This window comes from Aotus nancymaae, unplaced genomic scaffold, assembly GCF_030222135.1.
Source record: "Aotus nancymaae isolate 86718 unplaced genomic scaffold, 86718_ANA_hifiasm-v0.15.2.pri h1tg000007l, whole genome shotgun sequence".
Lineage (NCBI taxonomy): Eukaryota > Metazoa > Chordata > Mammalia > Primates > Aotidae > Aotus > Aotus nancymaae.
The window spans coordinates 9,140,071-9,158,281 of NW_026988418.1; the positions used below are offsets into that span (position 1 = coordinate 9,140,071).

At 46.4% G+C, this 18,211-nt stretch overlaps 3 protein-coding genes across 8 annotated transcripts in view; 1 reads left to right on the forward strand and 2 right to left on the reverse strand.

The window, feature by feature from the left end:
• The window catches only part of NASP (nuclear autoantigenic sperm protein), a 46,632-nt gene extending 42,508 nt beyond the window's left edge, over positions 1-4,124 (forward strand). For all 3 annotated transcript variants that reach the window (XM_012434532.3, XM_012434531.3, XM_012434534.3), the window contains 6 exons: positions 207-395; positions 500-666; positions 1,538-1,594; positions 1,864-1,941; positions 2,874-2,999; positions 3,295-4,124. In XM_012434532.3, coding sequence (XP_012289955.1) covers positions 207-395; positions 500-666; positions 1,538-1,594; positions 1,864-1,941; positions 2,874-2,999; positions 3,295-3,375 — 698 coding nt within the window. In that variant the 3' untranslated portion in view covers positions 3,376-4,124. The remainder of the gene's footprint in view (positions 1-206; positions 396-499; positions 667-1,537; positions 1,595-1,863; positions 1,942-2,873; positions 3,000-3,294) is intronic.
• Positions 2,894-11,842, reverse strand: CCDC17 (coiled-coil domain containing 17). The gene is given in 12 exon segments (XM_021673314.2): positions 2,894-5,731; positions 5,733-5,830; positions 6,114-6,224; positions 6,296-6,506; positions 6,674-6,877; positions 7,031-7,394; positions 7,636-7,743; positions 7,915-8,033; positions 8,118-8,201; positions 8,319-8,481; positions 8,579-8,801; positions 8,916-11,842. Coding segments are annotated over 12 exon segments (2,046 nt in total). The 5' UTR covers positions 9,243-11,842; the 3' UTR covers positions 2,894-5,697.
• A 91-nt stretch (positions 11,843-11,933) lies between these two features.
• The window catches only part of GPBP1L1 (GC-rich promoter binding protein 1 like 1), a 62,989-nt gene continuing 56,711 nt past the window's right edge, over positions 11,934-18,211 (reverse strand). For all 4 annotated transcript variants that reach the window (XM_012434544.3, XM_012434545.3, XM_012434546.3 and 1 more), the window contains exons 8-12: positions 16,999-17,139; positions 16,400-16,558; positions 14,904-15,028; positions 14,007-14,109; positions 11,934-12,844 (exon numbers count right to left, since the gene is read on the reverse strand). In XM_012434544.3, coding sequence (XP_012289967.2) covers positions 12,692-12,844; positions 14,007-14,109; positions 14,904-15,028; positions 16,400-16,558; positions 16,999-17,139 — 681 coding nt within the window. In that variant the 3' untranslated portion in view covers positions 11,934-12,691. The remainder of the gene's footprint in view (positions 12,845-14,006; positions 14,110-14,903; positions 15,029-16,399; positions 16,559-16,998; positions 17,140-18,211) is intronic.

Below are 18,211 nucleotides of genomic sequence, written 5' to 3' on the forward strand. Positions count from 1 at the left end.
TTCCAAGTGGTACTCTGATAGAAAGTCTTTGAGTAGGTTTTTAAAAGTCATTTTGACATTCTTTATAGTCAAGGGGACTGGAAACATACTACATACAAAAATGAAATGTTAAATAGGGGCATATTCCCATAGGATGGGTCTGAATTCTGGAAGTATTTTATGTTAAATGCTGTCCATTTACTTGCTCTTCTTTTTCTCTTCCTTAGAGAACTATGTACAAGCTGTGGAGGAATTCCAGTCCTGCCTAAACCTGCAGGAACAGTACTTGGAAGCCCATGACCGTCTCCTTGCAGAGACTCACTACCAGCTGGGCTTGGCTTATGGTTACAACTCTCAGTATGATGAGGCAGTGGCACAGTTCAGCAAATCTATTGAAGTTATTGAGAAGAGAATGGGTGAGTGAAGACGAGCTGCTTCATGGTGATGCTGGATCCAGCAATTAACAAGGAAAAAAGTGGTTCTTTTTTGTGCTGTTACTTATCACTTACTCTTTTTACAGCTGTACTAAATGAGCAGGTGAAGGAAGCTGAACGATCGTCTGCTGAATGTAAGAAAGAAATTGAGGAACTGAAGGAACTGCTACCTGAAATTAGAGAGAAGATAGAAGATGCAAAGGAGTCTCAGCGTAGTGGGAATGTGGCTGAACTGGCTCTGAAAGCTACTCTGGTTGGTTCCGTTTCCTTTTAAGATTTCTGATAATAGTATGTTCGTACCATTTATGTTAGTACTCCATTTGCCAGGAACTTTTCATCATGACTTGGTTTCCAGGCAGTTGGTGGGCTCATCTCAGTATTCCTATCAAATAATATAGTGGTTAAGAGGAAATACTCTGGAGCCCCAGACTATCTGGGTTTTAATTCCATACTTAGTGTGTGTGGCCATGGGCATTTCTCTCCCTCAGTTTACCCATTTGTAAAATGGGTAATACAGCTTGAGTATCCTTACCTGAATGCTTGAGACCAGAAGTGTTTTTGCATTTCAGATGCTTTTGGATTTTGGAATACTTGCATCATACTGAACAGTTGGATGTCCTTAACCCAAAATACGAAATGCTCCAGAGAGCATTTCCTTTGAGTGTCATGTCAGTCCTTAAAATGTTTCAGATTGTTGGATTAAGAGATGGGATGCCCAACCTGTAGTACATATATATAAAATATAATATTTCTGACAGTACTGGACAAATAGACATTTCTTAACAAATGTGAGTTGCTGTTTCCATCTCTGAGAACTCATTTGCATAAATTGGTGACTTAACTGAGAGGCATTCACCACAAATTGCCTGGTACTGTTTTTGGCTGTCAGGATGTCACAGAGCGTTTTACCCTGCAGGTAGGACATGGAAGATTTAGTTTATTATGTACACTCTGACTATGCTTTGGGTGGCTGCTAGACAGGCATAGGTTGGCCAGGGTTAGATGGTCTTGACACTACATGGAGGCCACTAGCATTTGAAGTCAGTTGTTTGGTTGGTAATTGGTACCTGTGAGTGGCTGGGTTCTATCCTGAAACCAATTTGGGTTTGTCATTTCTCATACAGGTGGAGAGTTCTACTTCCGGTTTCACTCCTAGTGGAGGAGTCTCTTCAGTCTCTATGGTGGGTATTCACGTGGTTTTTGGTCACTTATTAAGTCTCAGTGTTGGCACAGTGTGGCGGCGCTTGCCTGTAATTCCCGCACTTTGGGAGGCCAAAGCAGGAGGATTGCTTGAGGCTTGGAATTCAATACTTGCCTTAGAAACATAGTGAGACTGTCTCTAAAAACTAAACATAAAAAAAAAAAAAAGAAACATAAAAGTAAATCATATAAGCCTCAGCATTGATCCTGTATAGCTTGAACAATTACTAATAAAGGCTTATTTTGCCAGATTGCCAGTAGAAAGCCAACAGATGGTGCTTCCTCATCAAATTGTGTCACTGATATTTCCCACCTTGTTAGAAAGAAGGTAAGTCTGCATGCAGTGTTTTCTACCTTTTCCTTAGTCTCCATTTTTAATACCTTTCCTATAAACCCCTCTCTATATAGTTGGTGCATGTAAGACACTTTTTCCAAAGATGGTAAGGATTTGTAAGTGAAGACAGGTGTGTGTGGGTGTGTTTTGAGACGGAGTGTTGCTCTGTTGCCCAGGCTGGAGTACAGTGGTACGATCTCAGGTCACTGCAACCTCTGTCTCCCTGGTCAAGAGATTCTTCTGCCTCAGCCTCCCCAGTAGCTGGGACTACAAGTGCCACCATGCGCAGCTAATTTTTATACTTTTAGTAGAGATGGGGTTTCACCATATTGACCAGGATGGTCTTAAACTCCTGACCTCGTGATCTGTCCGCCTTGGGATTATAGGCATGAGCCACCGTTCCCGACTGTGAGGACAGTTTTTATTTGCACATCTCTTCTAGGAAAGAGTCCTGGCTCTAAGCCCAAAGACTATCATGAAAGTTGCAGAGGAGGATTGGATTAGCAGCTGGCAGGTTTTCTTTGACAGTAGTCATTCAGCAGCAGGCCTATTGGTACTTAGTCTGCCTTTTGCCTACTTTGCCTACAGTGCTGGTGGCTCTTTTCTTTTGGTGGATGGGGGACGTCAAACTTTCCTGACTCAAACACAGGAATTCAATCTTCTACAGTAATTTCCATTCACATCTCCTCACCCCAACCTTATCCATCCCACTGTGCTTTTGGTACAGAGGCCTCGAGTGTTATGATGGGACAGATTTATTCTGAGAGTACAGGTTAGCATCTGTCTGTGGCTAGAGAGAGAAACCCTTAGACCTGTGAATCTTGGTGTTCAGGATCTTTGCCCCACAAGGATTGAGGAAATGTTTTTCAGTTGTCTTTTTAAAAACATTAAGCACATTTGTGAAGTCTTCATAATTATATCTTTAGAGGAAACCAGAGGAAGAGAGTCCCCGGAAAGAGGATGCAAAGAAAGCCAAACAAGAGCCGGAGGTGAATGGAGGCAGTGGGGATGCTGTCTCCAGTGGAAATGAAGTTTTGGAAAACACGGAGGAGGTGGGCAGTTAAGCAGGGCTTGGCCTCTTGCCTCATTCCTTGTTCTCAGGACCTGGGGAAAAAACCATTAGGTCATTTCTGCTTTTCATGTGGTAGGATTATTGGCTCTGTCAGCCCCATTATCACAGAGAATTCAAGAAATGTCCTTGTACATTGTGGTCACTGCCCTCTTAATACAGGGAGCAAAGCAGAGTTTGGGTGATTTGTATGTAGTTCTTTGATTGAGGCCTCAGTTATATAAGACAGAATGGCTTAAAGTAGGCTCACTCATGCCCAGGCTCCATTTGTCTTCCAGGCTGAGAATCAGGCTGAAAGCCGAGTGGCAGTGGAGGGGACAGTGGAGGCTGGAGCTACAGTTGAAAGCACTGCATGTTAAGAGGGGGCAGAGCCTTCCTCCCAAGGGAAAGTGTTTTTGTATATAATGTATTTTTTCACTTTTGGAGGATTCTTTTTGTATAACTTCAATAAAGATTGTAAGCAAAGGTTGAGGCTTTGATGTTTTTTTTTCTTAATTATTGGCTGAATCTGCCTTGGAGCACTCCTCATTTTATATAGTAGCTAAAGGTTTTGTTTTGGCCTTCTGTACTGCTCTGTGTCGCAAGTCCTGATCCCTAATTCCTGTCTGTCTAACGTGGGATTGATCAAGTGTGGCTGTAGGCCTTTGTTTTCCAGTGGTGCTATATTTCTTCTGTTTTCAAATACTTAAATGAATCCAGCTGTCTTGCAAACCTTCAGTGGTGCTGTCTCTGGATGGGGGCTACAAAAACAAGACTTGGTGAATATCTTGCTCTTCGGTGCTGAAAATGGATGATGGACTTTGGCTGTGAGCCAGACATCCACCTCGTCTTCAACTGGGGCTATAATTCCGTCCTGGAAAAAGAATTCTGAAGAAAACATGGGTTGGGGGAATGATCCCTAAGGAAAACAGTTTACACTTGAGCTCTGGTTTGAAAGTACAAGGGACTGATGGTGATGGACAGTTCAGATGTGGTTGGAAGAATATGTGGGGAGGCTGCCTGGTTGAGTTTGTTATTTTCTGTATATAGAGGCTGAAATAATATATCAACACTTGGAATTGTTAACCCATCTACAGAATTGACTTCTCAAATAAAGATGCTAAAAATCTCCTGGTCTGGAATTGTGTTTAAAGATCTTACAGTGGGATCCTAGGCTGTTTTTTCTTGAGGTGCAATCTCTGCTCACTGCAACCTCTGCCCCTCCTGGGTTCAAGAGATTCTCTTGCTTCAACCTCCTGAGTAGGTACCACTACAGGCTTGTGCCACCACACCTGGCTAATTTTTGTATTTTTACTGGAGAGTGAGGTTTCACTATGTTGTCCAGGCTGGTTGAGAACACCTGACCTAAAGTGATCTGCCCATCTCAGCCTCCCAAAGTGCTAGGATTACAGGTGTGAGTCACCGCACCGACTGCCTGGAGCATTTCTGTGTGCAGCAAAGGGTTTGAAAGACAAACCACCACCCCAAAGATGCTGCTGGTGAAGGCACTAGTAGTAATGCCATCTGGGTTGGGCTCTCACTCGTGTCTAGCGTTCAGGACTCACTTGAGACTGAACTGCCTCTGACCTGACTCTTAGTTAAGAACCTGTTAGTATCTGAATTCCAAACGATGCCTGCCCTACATCACCCAAGGGGATTCAATTTAGTAGTCTTGACACCTGTAGGGCTGCTTTGTTACACTGGAGGCAGAGGGAGCTAAGCCAACCCCTCAACTCAATCCCATTTTTTAGACTAGTTTTTCTGGGCTGGTCACAGTTAACAACTCATGGTTGTAACATCTCTGGCTTATCCTGGCTTTGGAGTTTCTTCCTGAAAATGCCCTTGCAATATATGTTCCAGGTCCTGAGGACTACCTCTGCTCCCCTTTTTTTAAATAGCCTTATTTTTTGTTTTTGAGACAGTTTTGCTCTTGCCGCTCAGGCTGGAGTACAATGGCACGATCTCAGCTCACTTCAACCTCTGCCTCCTGGGTTTAAGCAATACTCTTGCTTCAGCTTCCCAAGTAGCTGGGATTGCAGGCATGTCTTCTGCAATCGGCTTTTTTCCTCTTTCTTTATTCGTCAGGACAGTCATTATGTAGTACTCCCAGGTGCTTGACCTCCTCTGGTTGGCACTGGGATCTAAGGCTAGGCACAGTATCTCATTTTAGCTAGATCTCACATGTGACCTTGTGGGGGAACAATCTTAGGCTGGGGTCCTATCCCAGAATCTAAGTACATAAGGCCTCAGGAGTTTCCTGTTTATGCGTATCTTGAGCAACCTGAAAGGTTTCCTGGCAGAAGTACTGAGGAAACAGATTTGAGTAAGTTTGGTGATAAAACTGGCTTTACCAAAAAACCAGTGGGAATTTAAAGTTACTTTCATTGGAATTAGAATGCCCCTAGTCACCTTTATATGTGCCAGACAATATCGTAAGTATCTGACAAACTCATTTAATCCTTAGTCTGCTTTAAAAAAAACAAGAGGTACAGAAAAATTAAGGACTTGTGGGAGATGATGGTAAAGCTATGGTTGGAGCTTGTATTCTCAACTCAACTGCTAGTTGCTTCTAGACCCAATGTCAGAACATGGAGTAGTAAAGCTGTAGGTCTGCAAATAGGCCCCCATCTAGGCCCCAGTCATGTGTATGTTCAGATGCTCATCCCCATATTCACTTGGGTTCAGAAACTCACTGGGGCACGTCAGAACTGGTGAGGGCCCAAACCCTCATCTCTCCTTGATGCCACTGAGGGGCTCTTCTGTAGGAGGTGGGGGATCAGCAAACCCAACTGTGTGGGTGAAGAAGTTGGCTTCCCCTGAAGATGTGCTGGACACCTGTGGAACAGGGAGAAAGCAGGTTTGGAGCAAAAATGTGAAAGTTAAGCACACCGGTTTTGGAGCTAGGTCTCCTTAGAGTCTCACTATGAACCAAGTTAACCTGATCCTGCTTTGATTCCCTTATCTGTTATGTAGGACTTCATATAGATGTGAGGAACAAACAAGGAAGCATTGCTAATGACTGACCACTCATGAGTGGTCAATGAAGGCTGGCTATTAGCCCTACCGGCCACACTGGTATGGGTAGCTGTGGTAGCCCTAGCTGTAGTTGGGCCCTCACCAGAGGTGGGTACTGGTACTCATGGACATTTGCTGGATTGATCTCTGCTAGTTCCTGGACAGCTGCATCTCTTGCATTTACCAGCCGCAGAAAGAGCTCAGCCTGACCTGCCTGGGGAAAGATGGAATAGTATTACATATTTGTACCTTGGTGTATGCCCAATGCCCACCCTCCACACTCACCTGAGGAATCCCATTCAGCTGCCCAAGGCTGAGGCTAGGGTCTAGAGGAAGGGCCCGTAGTGGGAGGCGCCAGCGGCCACTTAGCAACCGCTGATATTGATCCAATAGCCCAAGTGAGACCCAAGCCTTTGGCTGTGGTGCCTTAGTCCATGCCAGCCCCTGCCAGACCTGCAGCTCACAGACCAATGATACTGATGGTGAGGGTGGTAGTCTGTAGAATAATCAAAAAGCAGTGCTGGAAACTAGAGCTGCAGTCCCTTCCTAGGACTTAGCCCTTCAGAGCCAGTGGACTTTCTATACAGATGAGAAAACTTAGCAGAATGATGAATAAGCCTCAATTGTGGCAGACTACCAGAGTCATGATCCCCACCTACTGACCTGGGCACAGGTTGCCTGCTAGCAAGGATGGCACAGTTGCCCGTGGGCCCGGGAGCGAGAGGTGGGGGCAGGCAAAGGGCTGGGGGCAATGCTGTGGTCTCTTCTGTATCCTGTCCATCGCGTGCCAAGCCAGTCCTTAGCTGTACCCAAATCCAGGAAGTCTCAAGGCCCCGCAGAAAATCATAGAAAATGACCAGGCCAGCCCTGGGGAACATAAGTCTTAGCACAGTCACACCCAACTCCTGTCAACCTCCCTCCTCTCAGGCAGCTCCCCAATCCTATATGGCCCTAGTGGGCTCCCTTAACCAGCAGTGCTGGCCAAGTCACAGAGGATGTCAAAGATGGCACAGGCCTCACCCAGGGTCGTAGGGTGCAGGGCCCAGGACATCAGATGTGGGCACTAGGAAGTATGGGTCCAGGCCCAAGTTTCTGGTCATTGTTCCAGGAAGCTGTGGCTGTGGGGAAGAGAGTTGACTCCTCCAGAAAACCTTGTAACTGCCCATGTTCCCCCAACTGCTCAGAGCAGAGCTGCCCGCAACCTGTCCCCCCACTCCACCCTGTGTTCTCACAGCCTTTCCCAAGCCACTCAAGAACCGGACCTCCCTGAAGCCTAGAAGTGGTGGCAGCGGAGGTGCTACCGGCGGCGGTGGGAGGAGTGGGGGATTTCTCCTGCCCTTCAGTCGGTGGCTGGGACCTCCCAAGAGTCGCAGATCCTGGGGCCCTAGGAGCAGAAGAGTTTTAGGGTGCCCCTAAGTTGGACAAAGCAGGTAATTAGCTGGGACACCCCTCCCCCAAGAGCTGGGCCCATAAATGGGTGGCAGATCCCTGAGGACACAGAAACACACATGCGCAGACACGACCTAGGGGGTGACAAACACGAGTCTTGTTCCCCATACACTGCCTGAGCCAGGCCTGCTGGGGAGGGATAGGTGGCATGGGATAAGGTTGGGGTACTCACTGACCCAAGGGTGCCTGACCCCTCTGCATTTGCAAGGCCAAGATTTCTGCCTCCAGGCGCCGGTTTTCAGCCTCCACTACTGGAAGCTCCCCTGAGGAGGCACCTGCCCTTCCTGCAATGAACAAGTGTGACCTCTGGTGACCTGAGCAGCCTTCCAACACTAAGGCTCTTTGGATAAGGCTGGAGTTGACAGCTTATATCCTATCCACAGCTACAGGCCCTCCCTCGAGTTTTTTTCTCTTCCCAGGATTGACCACCACTGCCGAGAGGCCCTCCTGTTCACCTCTGCGGGTCTGCGACCGCTGCAGCTCCAGTGCTGATGCCTCCACCTGCAATTGCCACAGCTGGCCCAGCACGCTGGGGTCCCGGCCTCCACCTTGAATGTAGGCCTCCCGCAGGGCCCTAGTGAATGGGGGACAGGAAGACCGTCTTTCCAGAACTGCTCAGCGCTTCGCCCCATGCCCATCTCTGGACCCCAGCCCTCACCAGATTTCAGCAGCCAGATTTCCCGGGTTGGCCTTTAACACTGGACAATAGAGTTCTGTCTCTCGCCCGGAGTTCAGTGGGGTCCTGGGGTGGCAGGCAACACTCAGGGAGACACTGATGCATCAGAGGCCCTAGCAACAGCCTGCCCGTACTGCCGCCCCGCAGCTGCACGTTCCAGGGGTGCGCTATGTGAGGCCTTACCCTGTCTCTGTCTGCAGCTCTTGAACGTGGGCCCCCAGCACCTCTAGAGCTCCCTGCGTTCGCCCGGTCTCAGCTCGGAGTTCCCGAATCTCCTGCTCCAGGACAGATAGGCGGGCCATCCCGCCCCACGGGCGGGCCACACCTTGGAGGCGCTGGCTCAGTTCTGAGGGAGTGCAGGACAGAGTCAGAACCAGTCCGAGCAAGCTTAAGCCAAAGGGCGAGGGCAGAGGAGGCCCTTGGTCCCTGCCATTCTCCTTCACCCTCGCCGCGTCGCTGCAGGGCCCGGATCTGAGCTTCCGTCTCCGCCACCCGCCTTGCGCGAGTCCTGAGCAGCGCCCGCAGCCGCTCACTGGGGCTTCCCACTGCCTCGGACAAGGGGCCCTGAGGCCACGCCTCGGAATGCGTCCAGGGCTGCGCGGACACCCTGGGGACCTCTGTTATCCAGGGCCACATTTCCTGTAGGGACAGCCGCAGACACTGCACCTGGAGGTAAGTAATCATTTATTTTGTATGGGAAGAATCTGTCCCAAGTATGATCTACAGGTTTGGGTAAGATGCTCAACATTTTGAGCCCTGGGGAAAGGTAGGTGGCCCTACCTCCTCTGCTAAACTCTTTAGAGCAGATTTACTGGTCTGCTGGTCTGGGTGGCCCTGGAGTTCTTGTGGTACAACCTGGGGACAGGGTGTAGGATGAGGAATTGTAAGGTCCTGCTCCTTTCAATCCCCACCCATGGCCACAGAGGCCCTTACCGCAGCCTGCTGGAGTTCAGTGTCAGCTGAGGCCTGTGCTCCAAATGTCATCTCTTGGGTCGGGTGGCCAATGCAGAAGTGCTGAGTGTGGGTGGCTAACAGAGCTGAGGAGCGGAAAACCATGTCACAGGTCCCACAGGGCAGGAGCTCTGGCTCCCCAGAGTGGGAGTCCATGGATGGGACCAGTTTCCTGAAATCAGCCAAGACCTGCAGAAGGGAGCAAGAGCAGGGGAAAGGCAGAGGGGGATGAAAGAGAAAGCGAGGCAGAGAAGAAAGGCCAGGTCTGTTAAGTCTGTGAGATCTTCAAGTTTATGTTTGTTTGGGGAGAGCCTTAGCTCCCTGGACAGCAACCACAGGCCTGGGCAGGTCAGGAGAATGGGTGGGGAAACCTTGGCTGTCTGGGAGGAGCCACCGGCTTGAAAAAGTAGTACGAAATTCGAATGTGGGCAAGTCTCTAACTGTATGTTGGTTTCCCTGTGTTAATAAAGAGGAAAAACAGCTGCCTCCTAGACTAGCTGGACCCTTATCACTTACTCCATCTTGGCCATTTAATAACCTCTAAAAGGCAAGTGTCATCTTTTTCTTTTTCTTTTTTTTTTCTGAGACAGAGTTTTGCTCTTGTTACCCAGGCTGGAGTGCAATGGCGCGATCTCGGCTCACCGCAACCTCCGCCTCCTGGGTTCAGGCAATTCTCCTGCCTCAGCCTCCCGAGTAGCTGAGATTACAGGCATGCACCACTGTGCCCAGCTAATTTTTTGTATTTTTAGTAGAGACGGGGTTTCACCATGTTGTCCAGGATGGTCTCGATCTCTTGACCTCGTGATCCACCTGCCTCGGCCTCCCAAAGTGTTGGGATTACAGGCGTAAGCCACCACACCCGGTAAGTGTCATCTTTTTCACTGCTGTGTTAACAGTCTCTACCATTCTCCAATCCAGAGAACTACTTGGTAAAGGAGGCACTCTGACCTTTCCAGAATTCTGCCTGGAAACCATGTCACACCAGGGATAGCAGTTTGTAATACCCATTCCCTGATTCGTTTTTTAGCTATAGATGGAGTTAATCAGCATAGCCCAAGAAATCAAAGCTGTGAGAGAACAGAAGGAATCTATCAGATGAGGGAATCAAGTCCAGAAAGAAACCCTTTCTCTCCCAAGATTGGCCAGAGGCCAGAAAGGACCTTAACTGGTGGTCAGATTCTTGACTCCCCCACTCTCTGTCTCAAAAATATGCAGAAGCTGTGAGCTGGCCACATATTTCTTAAGAAACCCCCTTTTCTAACCAAGACAGGGACTTGAGACATTTCCTTACACAGTACCTAAAGTCGAAGTATGACCGACCAGCAGCAAGATGCAAAGTGTTCAATGTCATCTCAGTTCAGCTTAATTCCAAATGACAGAGTACATTTTTAGCAATACGTTCTGAGAGAATAATAGCAAAGCCTACTTTTCAATAACTAAGTTTGTCCCAATTTCAATGGTTAGACTTTTGACTGTTTTGACTTTACAAGGGTGCAACAGTAATAGGTATTCAGTAGAAAAACTACTATTTCCCGCCCGCCCCCACCCCCCACCCCAAGAGATAGGGTCTCACTCTGTCATCCAGGCTGGACTGCAGTGGTGCCATCATGGCTCACTGTAGCCCTGAACTCTCTTGGAATCAAGCAATCCTCCTCCCTTAGCCTCCTGAGAAGCTAGGACTACAACTGTCTGCCACCACGTGGACCTGGCTATTTTGTTTTTGTTTTTGAGACAGAGTCTCTGCTCTTTTGCCCAGGCTGGAGTGCAACACCACCATCTCGGCTCACTGCAACCTCTGCCTCTCAGGTTCAAGCAATTCTTCTGCCTCACCCTCCCAAGTAGTTGGGATTACAGGCGCCTGCCACCACACCTGCTAATTTTATTGTATTTTTAGTAGAGATGGGGTTTTGCCATGTTGGCCAGGCTGGTCTCAAACTCCTGACCTCAGATGATCCACCCACTTTGGACTCTCAAAGTGCTGGGATTACAGGCATGAACCACTGCACCTGGCCAGATCTGGCTATTTTAATGATTTTATTTTTTTTTGTAGAGACAGGTCGCTGTGTTCCCCATGCTGCTCCTGAACACCTGACCTTTTCTTAGGTTACTGTCTATTCTCTCCCCTGCTGGGCTGGGTACTCCATGCAACCTGCAGCATACAATATGGGATTAGAAAGTATTTGATAAGGCCGGGTGCAGTGGCTCACACCTGTAATCCCAGCACTTTGGGAGGCCGAGGCAGGTGGATCACGAGGTTAAGAGATCGAGATCATCCTGGTCAACATGGTGAAACCCCATCTCTACTAAAAATACAAAAAATTAGCTGGGCATGGTGGCGCGTGCCTGTAATCCCAGCTACTCAGGAGGCTGAGGCAGGAGAATTGCCTGAACCCAGGAGGCGGAGGTTGCGATGAGCCGAGATCGTGCTATTGCACTCCAGCCTGGGTAACAAGAGCGAAACTCCATCTCCAAAAAAAATAAAAATAAAAAAGTATTTGATGAATGAAAAAACCTGCTTTCTCCACTAGCCATCCAGCTAGCATCGTTCAACTCTCCCCCAGTCCCCACTCCAAGTTCTTATTTAGTAGGAAAACAGAACAGACTTCCCTTAAAATATGTACATTGGTAAATACATGGGCACTAAAAAACAGTTTGAGAAAAAAAAATTTGGTTTCTGACTTTATTACTGAATTTATTGCACAGGTTTTTCTGCATCAAAAAAGTATCTGCTAAAAAGAGAAACAGTTGTGTCTGAATTCACATTCCCCCCAACTTCTAAAAATATTTCCCCTAAAAAAGAATCCACTCATCTGATTTTAAAGAAAATATACTTCTTACACCAGACAATCCAAACTGATGCAAAATATTTATTCCAAGTTAGTTATTTTATGCAGTAGTTTCCCCCTCAAGACTTGTGATAACCACATCTTTTAAATCTGTAAATAATGTTATCAAAATAATCTTAATCTTTGAAATCTCACAAAAATTTATATTTTACAATCCACCCTGAATATCAAGGCTGCAAGAATAACACAACATTTCCTATATCCAAATATTTTACAGCTGTACCCAAAAAGGAAAAAGAAAAAAAACAAAAAAACATAAAACCACATATGCTTGGTTAAGGGCTAAAGTTACCCGAGCAGCCAAAAATAAAATAAAATATCCAAATTATTAGCATTAATTTAATACAATTATAACTTCAATAGTCACTTTGTCATTGACAATGATTGCTTGAGCACAGGGGTGAGTGCCCCAAGGGCTGGTAGTAGAAGCTGTTGCTGCAGACCAGCGTCTCTTCTCTCTGCATCGCCAGCTCCTACCTGTGCATCGCCCCATATATACTATGTGTGTGTGTGTGTGTGTGTGTGTGTGTGTGTTGAAAAAATCTGTTCCACCACACAAACTTCTCTCTATTAAGCAGATAACAGGGAAGAACAACAACAAAAGCAAAACAAGCCAATTGCTCTGTCTTTGGGATATGATTATTTCCCTTCTGAATGACGTATTCAACAACATAAGAAAAGGAAAAGAACGATTTCTTTTGTATACTCCCTAAACACACAGAGTTTACTGGGTCTGATTTAATGGTGAGCATTATATGCCTACTTCCAGGCATCGTCATCTGATGTCTCACTGCTACTGGTTTCAGTATCTGAGTCCTCAAACTCTGCTTTGCAAGTGTTTCTCCAAGGGGAGAATAGGCTGGAACTGCGGTTCTGCAAGAAGCCATTCTTTCCAAAGCCATTTCTTCTCAGCTGTAGTTAGTATGGGAGAGAAAGAAAAAGAAAAAACATCAATATCTGTACTGACCCATGAGCCCTGGGAAAGGCCAGGCCTCAATTCAATTATGGTAGAATGTGGAGTCGGGGTGCTTCTAAGAAACCCTCCAAGATCCCTTATAGCAGTGCTTTCCAAACTTCAATGTACAATGAGTCATCTACCCATCTTTCAAAAATGCAGATTCAGATTCAATATGTCTGGGATGGGGCTTGAAAGTCCTTATTCCTTGCTTTGTCAACCAGGCTGGAAAAAAAGCAGCCTTGCTCTATTGCCCAGGCTGGAAGTGCAGTGGTGAAATCTTGGCTCACTGCAACCTCTGTCTCCTGGGTTTGAGCGATTCTTCTTCCTCAGCCTACTGAGTAGCTGGGACTACAGGTGCACACCACCACACCTGGCTAATTTTTGTATTTTTAGTAGAGATGGGGTTTCACCATATTGGCCTCAAACTTCTGACCTCGTGATCTGCCCGCCTTGGCCCCCCCTCAAAGTGCCAGGATTATACGTGTGAGCCACTGAGCCCAGCCGAAAGTCTTTATTTCTAACAGAGTTCTGAGTGTCAAGGTCTCACGTCAGCCTGTGCTGTGCCCCTTTTAAGGACATAGCCAATTGTAATTTGTGCTATAAATATATGCCACCAGAAGTTCAAGGATTTTTGTAGAAATCTCATTTGTCTTGTTCACCCTAGATGTAGCAGCGTTTTATTCAGAGAAAGAATCCAAGCAACTGTTGAATAAACTGACAAGCTGTTTAGCTTCTTAGCTCTGGCCAGAGGACCAGGAAACTACAGTGCAGAACAGGAAGCAGAGAAGGTGAACCTGCTTCCTTAAATACTAAGAGCTCAGACCATAACTCTGGAACACAGCCTTGTGGTTCTGGTAAGGAGTTAGAGCTGTGAGGATGAAAGAGCATACTATTTTCTAGAATCTGCTAATCACCGACACTTAGTTTTTGTATCCACCACTGGGGATCCTTATTTCCCAGGCAGATTTAAGAGCCCCGCTACATTTCTACTAAGGTAATTTTTTTCCCCAAGGTGTTTCTCTCACATTAAACTAGGCTCCTTAATGGTAAAGACTGTCCCGACTCCTTATTCTCCAGGTTACTAACTGGTCTCTAGGAGAAAGGCTGACAACAAACCTGCTCTGTCTTCATGTGGAACTCTTTGAGCTCATCCTCTGTGAGGGGAAGGCAATTCTCATCATTTTCAGGATATTCTTGCCATCCCATTGCTTTCAATAACCTGGCGGACATAGAAGGACAGGTAAAGAAAATATGCCATCATTAAGCCTAAGTGAACAGCCCACCACTTTCCACAGGAAACTTTTCTGCCCAGGGGCAACTGATGTTAAAGAAGGAATTGTTTTCCTCCCTGTGGGACAAGCTTTAATTTCAGCTACTTGAGTGATTATAAATAACTGGAGGCTCTTCACTGTTGAGAGAGGAAGAGCTACAGAAGAGACAGCAGAAGCAGAAAACAAGATAGCATTAAGGAAGAAAGAGCACTTGCAGTCTGGCTTTTTTGTTGTTGTTGAGACAGCGCCTCTGTCACCCAGGCTAGAGTGCAGTGGTGCAATCTCAGCTAAATGCAGTTGTCGCCTCCTGGGTTCAAGCCATTCTCCTGTCCCAGCCTCCCTAGTAGCTGGGGTTACGGGCATGTACTACCATGCCCAGCTAATTTTTGTATTTTTAGTAGAGACAGAGTTTTACCATGTTGGCCAGACTGGTCACGAACTCTTGACCTCAAGTGATCCACCCACCTCAGCCTCCCAAAGTGCTGTGATTACAGGTGTAAGCCGCCCCACCTGGCCTAAAGTTAAAATATATTAAAGTCTTGGAGAACAGATTATGAAAAAGATGGCTGAGTCTGGGAAAGAATGCTTGATGGGCAACAGGCCAACCTGGGGCATACACAGAAAACAAGTTATAATTGGGCCACTTCTCTCTGCATGTGGGCCTCTGAGATATCTTCTCCAGTATGTTCAAGGTCCTTAAGGGTCATACACTGCATGCCATGTGATGTCTTCCCTCACTTACCTGTGCTCTGCTTCCAGAGAGTGTGAGAGAACCTCCCCTTCTTCCACTACAGGGAGGGCAAGACCATTCTGATGACAGCCTTCCTCCCCATTTTCCTTTGGTTCAGGTGTACTGTTGTCCTCCAACTGCAATAAGGAAAAGTAAGGACACACTTGGTTTAAGGTTCCTTTGTGGTAGTATAAGCAACCTACGAAATCAAGGAGTCACCACCCAGAAGTGTTTTCCAAAAGACAGCCTCAGCCCATAGATTTTCTCCATTTACAAATGAAGACCTGCTGTATCACCAAACTGATTCTAAAGTTTTAATGAAAAGGCAAGGCCGGGTGCAGTGGCTCATGCCTGTAATCACAGCACTTTGGGAGGCCGAGGCGGGAGGGGCACTTGAGGTCAGGAGTTTGAGACCAGCCTGGCCAACACGGTAAAACCCCGTCTCTACTAAAAATACAAAAATTAGCTGGGCGTGGTGGTGCATGCCTGTAATCACAGCTACTCTGGAAGCTGAGGCAGGAGAATTGCTTGAACCCGGGAGGCGGAGGTTGCAGTGAGCTGAGATCACGCCATTGCACTCCAGCCTGGGCAACAAGAGTGAAACTCTGTCTCAAAGAAAAAAAAAAAAGAAAAAGAAAAGAAGAAAGAGAAAGAAAAGGCAAAAGATCCAGGACAACTAACACAATACAGAAGAATAAAACCAGAGGACTGATAACTACCTGACTTAGCACAAAAGCTAGAGCAATTAAAACAGTGTGGTAAAGTGCTCGTAAGAGGTGTGGAGGGAAAAAAGTGTAGTGCTGACAGAAGATAACGCAAATAGTTCAATGGGACAGAACAGAAAGCCCACAAATAGACAACTGATCTTTGAAAAAGGAAATACAATGGAGAAAAGATCGTCTTTTCAACAAATGGTGAGGGAACAACTGGATACTCACATAAAAAAAAAAGTCAATCTAGGCCGGGCGCGGTGGCTCAAGCCTGTAATCCCAGCACTTTGGGAGGCCGAGGCGGGTGGATCACGAGGTCAAGAGATCGAGACCATCCTGGTCAACATGGTGAAACCCCGTCTCTACTAATACAAAAAAATTAGCTGGGCATGGTGGCGCGTGCCTGTAATCCCAGCTACTCAGGAGGCTGAGGCAGGAGAATTGCCTGAACCCAGGAGGCGGAGATTGCGGTGAGCCGAGATAGCGCCATTGCACTCCAGCCTGGGTAACAAGAGCGAAACTCCGTCTCAAAAAAAAAAAAAAAAAAAAAAAGTCAATCTAAACAAAGACCTTATAACCTTCACAAAAATAAAATGGGGCACAGATCTAAATGTAAAACAAACTTTTAAAGGATTAATCTGACTTTACTACATGGTCTAGAAGGGAATTACAGCTACAGATACTATCTCTGTACATTTAAAAATATTGCCACATCTTTATCCTTTAAGAAAAAGAAGAAAGCACATATGTATGAAAGGAAAATTCCTAGGCTACCCCAGAAAAAGCCTATGCTCTTACATCTTCCAGCTTGTCACAGTCTCTGTTCTCTGAGAATTCTCCATTCCGGTCATCCTTCAGAGTCTTCAGGAACTCACTCTTTCTGTCAGTGGTTCGGCGGGTCAACTTGGTCAGACGAGAGGAGCTGATCTCAATTGGAGGGGTGGTGCTGGAAGGACTCTGGGCAAATACCACAAATAGGTTGCTCCTGACAGCAAAGAGCAGGAACTGGGGTTCTCTTCTACACAGCACTGACTTCAAGAATTTGGTAGCCTATTTATCATTCTGCCTTAAACCAAACAATCCTTTTATTTAAGCAGACTTTAGTTTTGCAGAGTTTATATAGTTAAGAGTAGCTGGCTTACAAGGCACCTCTTTGATCTTTCTACAGACACCAGCAGAAGGCCAATCTAGCATAGCATGACCTTGGTCTACCACAGAGCATTTACCCCATTTAGCTACTGCCCACTTTTGGATGCGAACAGAAAACATCAATAAAGAAATAATTCTCAGCTACAAAAGAAAGTGTCACAACTATACACGTTACACTGGTTATCTCAGTATAAGTGAATGGGAAATGGAAATTTCAGAAAAAGCTGCCTTGCTTTATCCTCACTCACCTCTTTGGGAGAACTCAGAGCTGCACCACCAGCCAGTACCACTGGTTTGATAACAGAGATTGGACTGGTAAAAGCGGACTCCCGGCTAGAGGAAAGGGATCCTGACTTGTGCTCCATTCTGTTAGCTTTCCATGCATTAGGCTACACAGGATGAAAGAACAAATCAGTCAGAACAAGCACACAAACAGAAGCTCAGCTTATAAAATCATAAAGCAAAGAGTGAAACCGTTATATGAGAACATAAGCTTCCAGGGCTTACCTGTCTTAACATGTTTGGGAAGTATGCAACCTCTTTTAGAGGTGAGGCACTTCAAGGAAAAAGGCAGATGGGATACAGAAGAGCCATGGGACATTAGTAGGGACTTCTCAAAAAGAGGGCTCTAGCTCAATGAGTTTGGGAGGGACTAGGGTGATAAAAGTTCAACAAGGTTCTTTACTGTGCAATTTTTCAAAAAATTTAACTGCACATAAGACTTGAGAGGCAGTTATACAGCATTTTCCAAATTTACTGAATCCCAAAACGTTTTTTAATAGTGTTTAATTTTGGATGTAATCCTGATAGCCCACAAAATGCATTAGAAAATTGCTGCTTTCCAGGAACTCTGATGGCAATAGCCTAGTTCCAGGCCAGGGTGGCTATCATAAATGGCTGAACAATCCTGATTTAGTCTGGAGGCCCGTCTACTCAACCTTGCAAGGTCTGGGCCCATTCTGTCACTCTGGCCATATCCGCTACTATGATGGATAGCTGGAATACAGAGTTAACCACGCTGTCTGAGGAGATGAAGTAAGATGAGGCAGGTCAATGGAGTGGTGCTTATTTTTCCAGAATAAACACTTAGAACTGAGGACCTCCAAGACAAAGAAGGGGCCTAAGTGAAATGAATTCATTTCCTGAGTGCTTTCTTGGTTGATGGGTATTTTTTTTTTTTTTTTTGAGACGGAGTTTCGCTCTTGTTACCCAGTCTGGAGTGCAATGGCGCGATCTCGGCTCACCGCAACCTCCGCCTCCTGGGTTCAGGCAATTCTCCTGCCTCAGCCTCCTGAGTAGCTGGGATTACAGGCACGCGCCACCATGCCCAGCTAATTTTTTGTATTTTTAGTAGAGACGGGGTTTCACCGTGTTGACCAGGATGGTCTTGATCTCTTGACCTCGTGATCCACCCGCCTCGGCCTCCCAAAGTGCTGGGATTACAGACTTGAGCCACCGCGC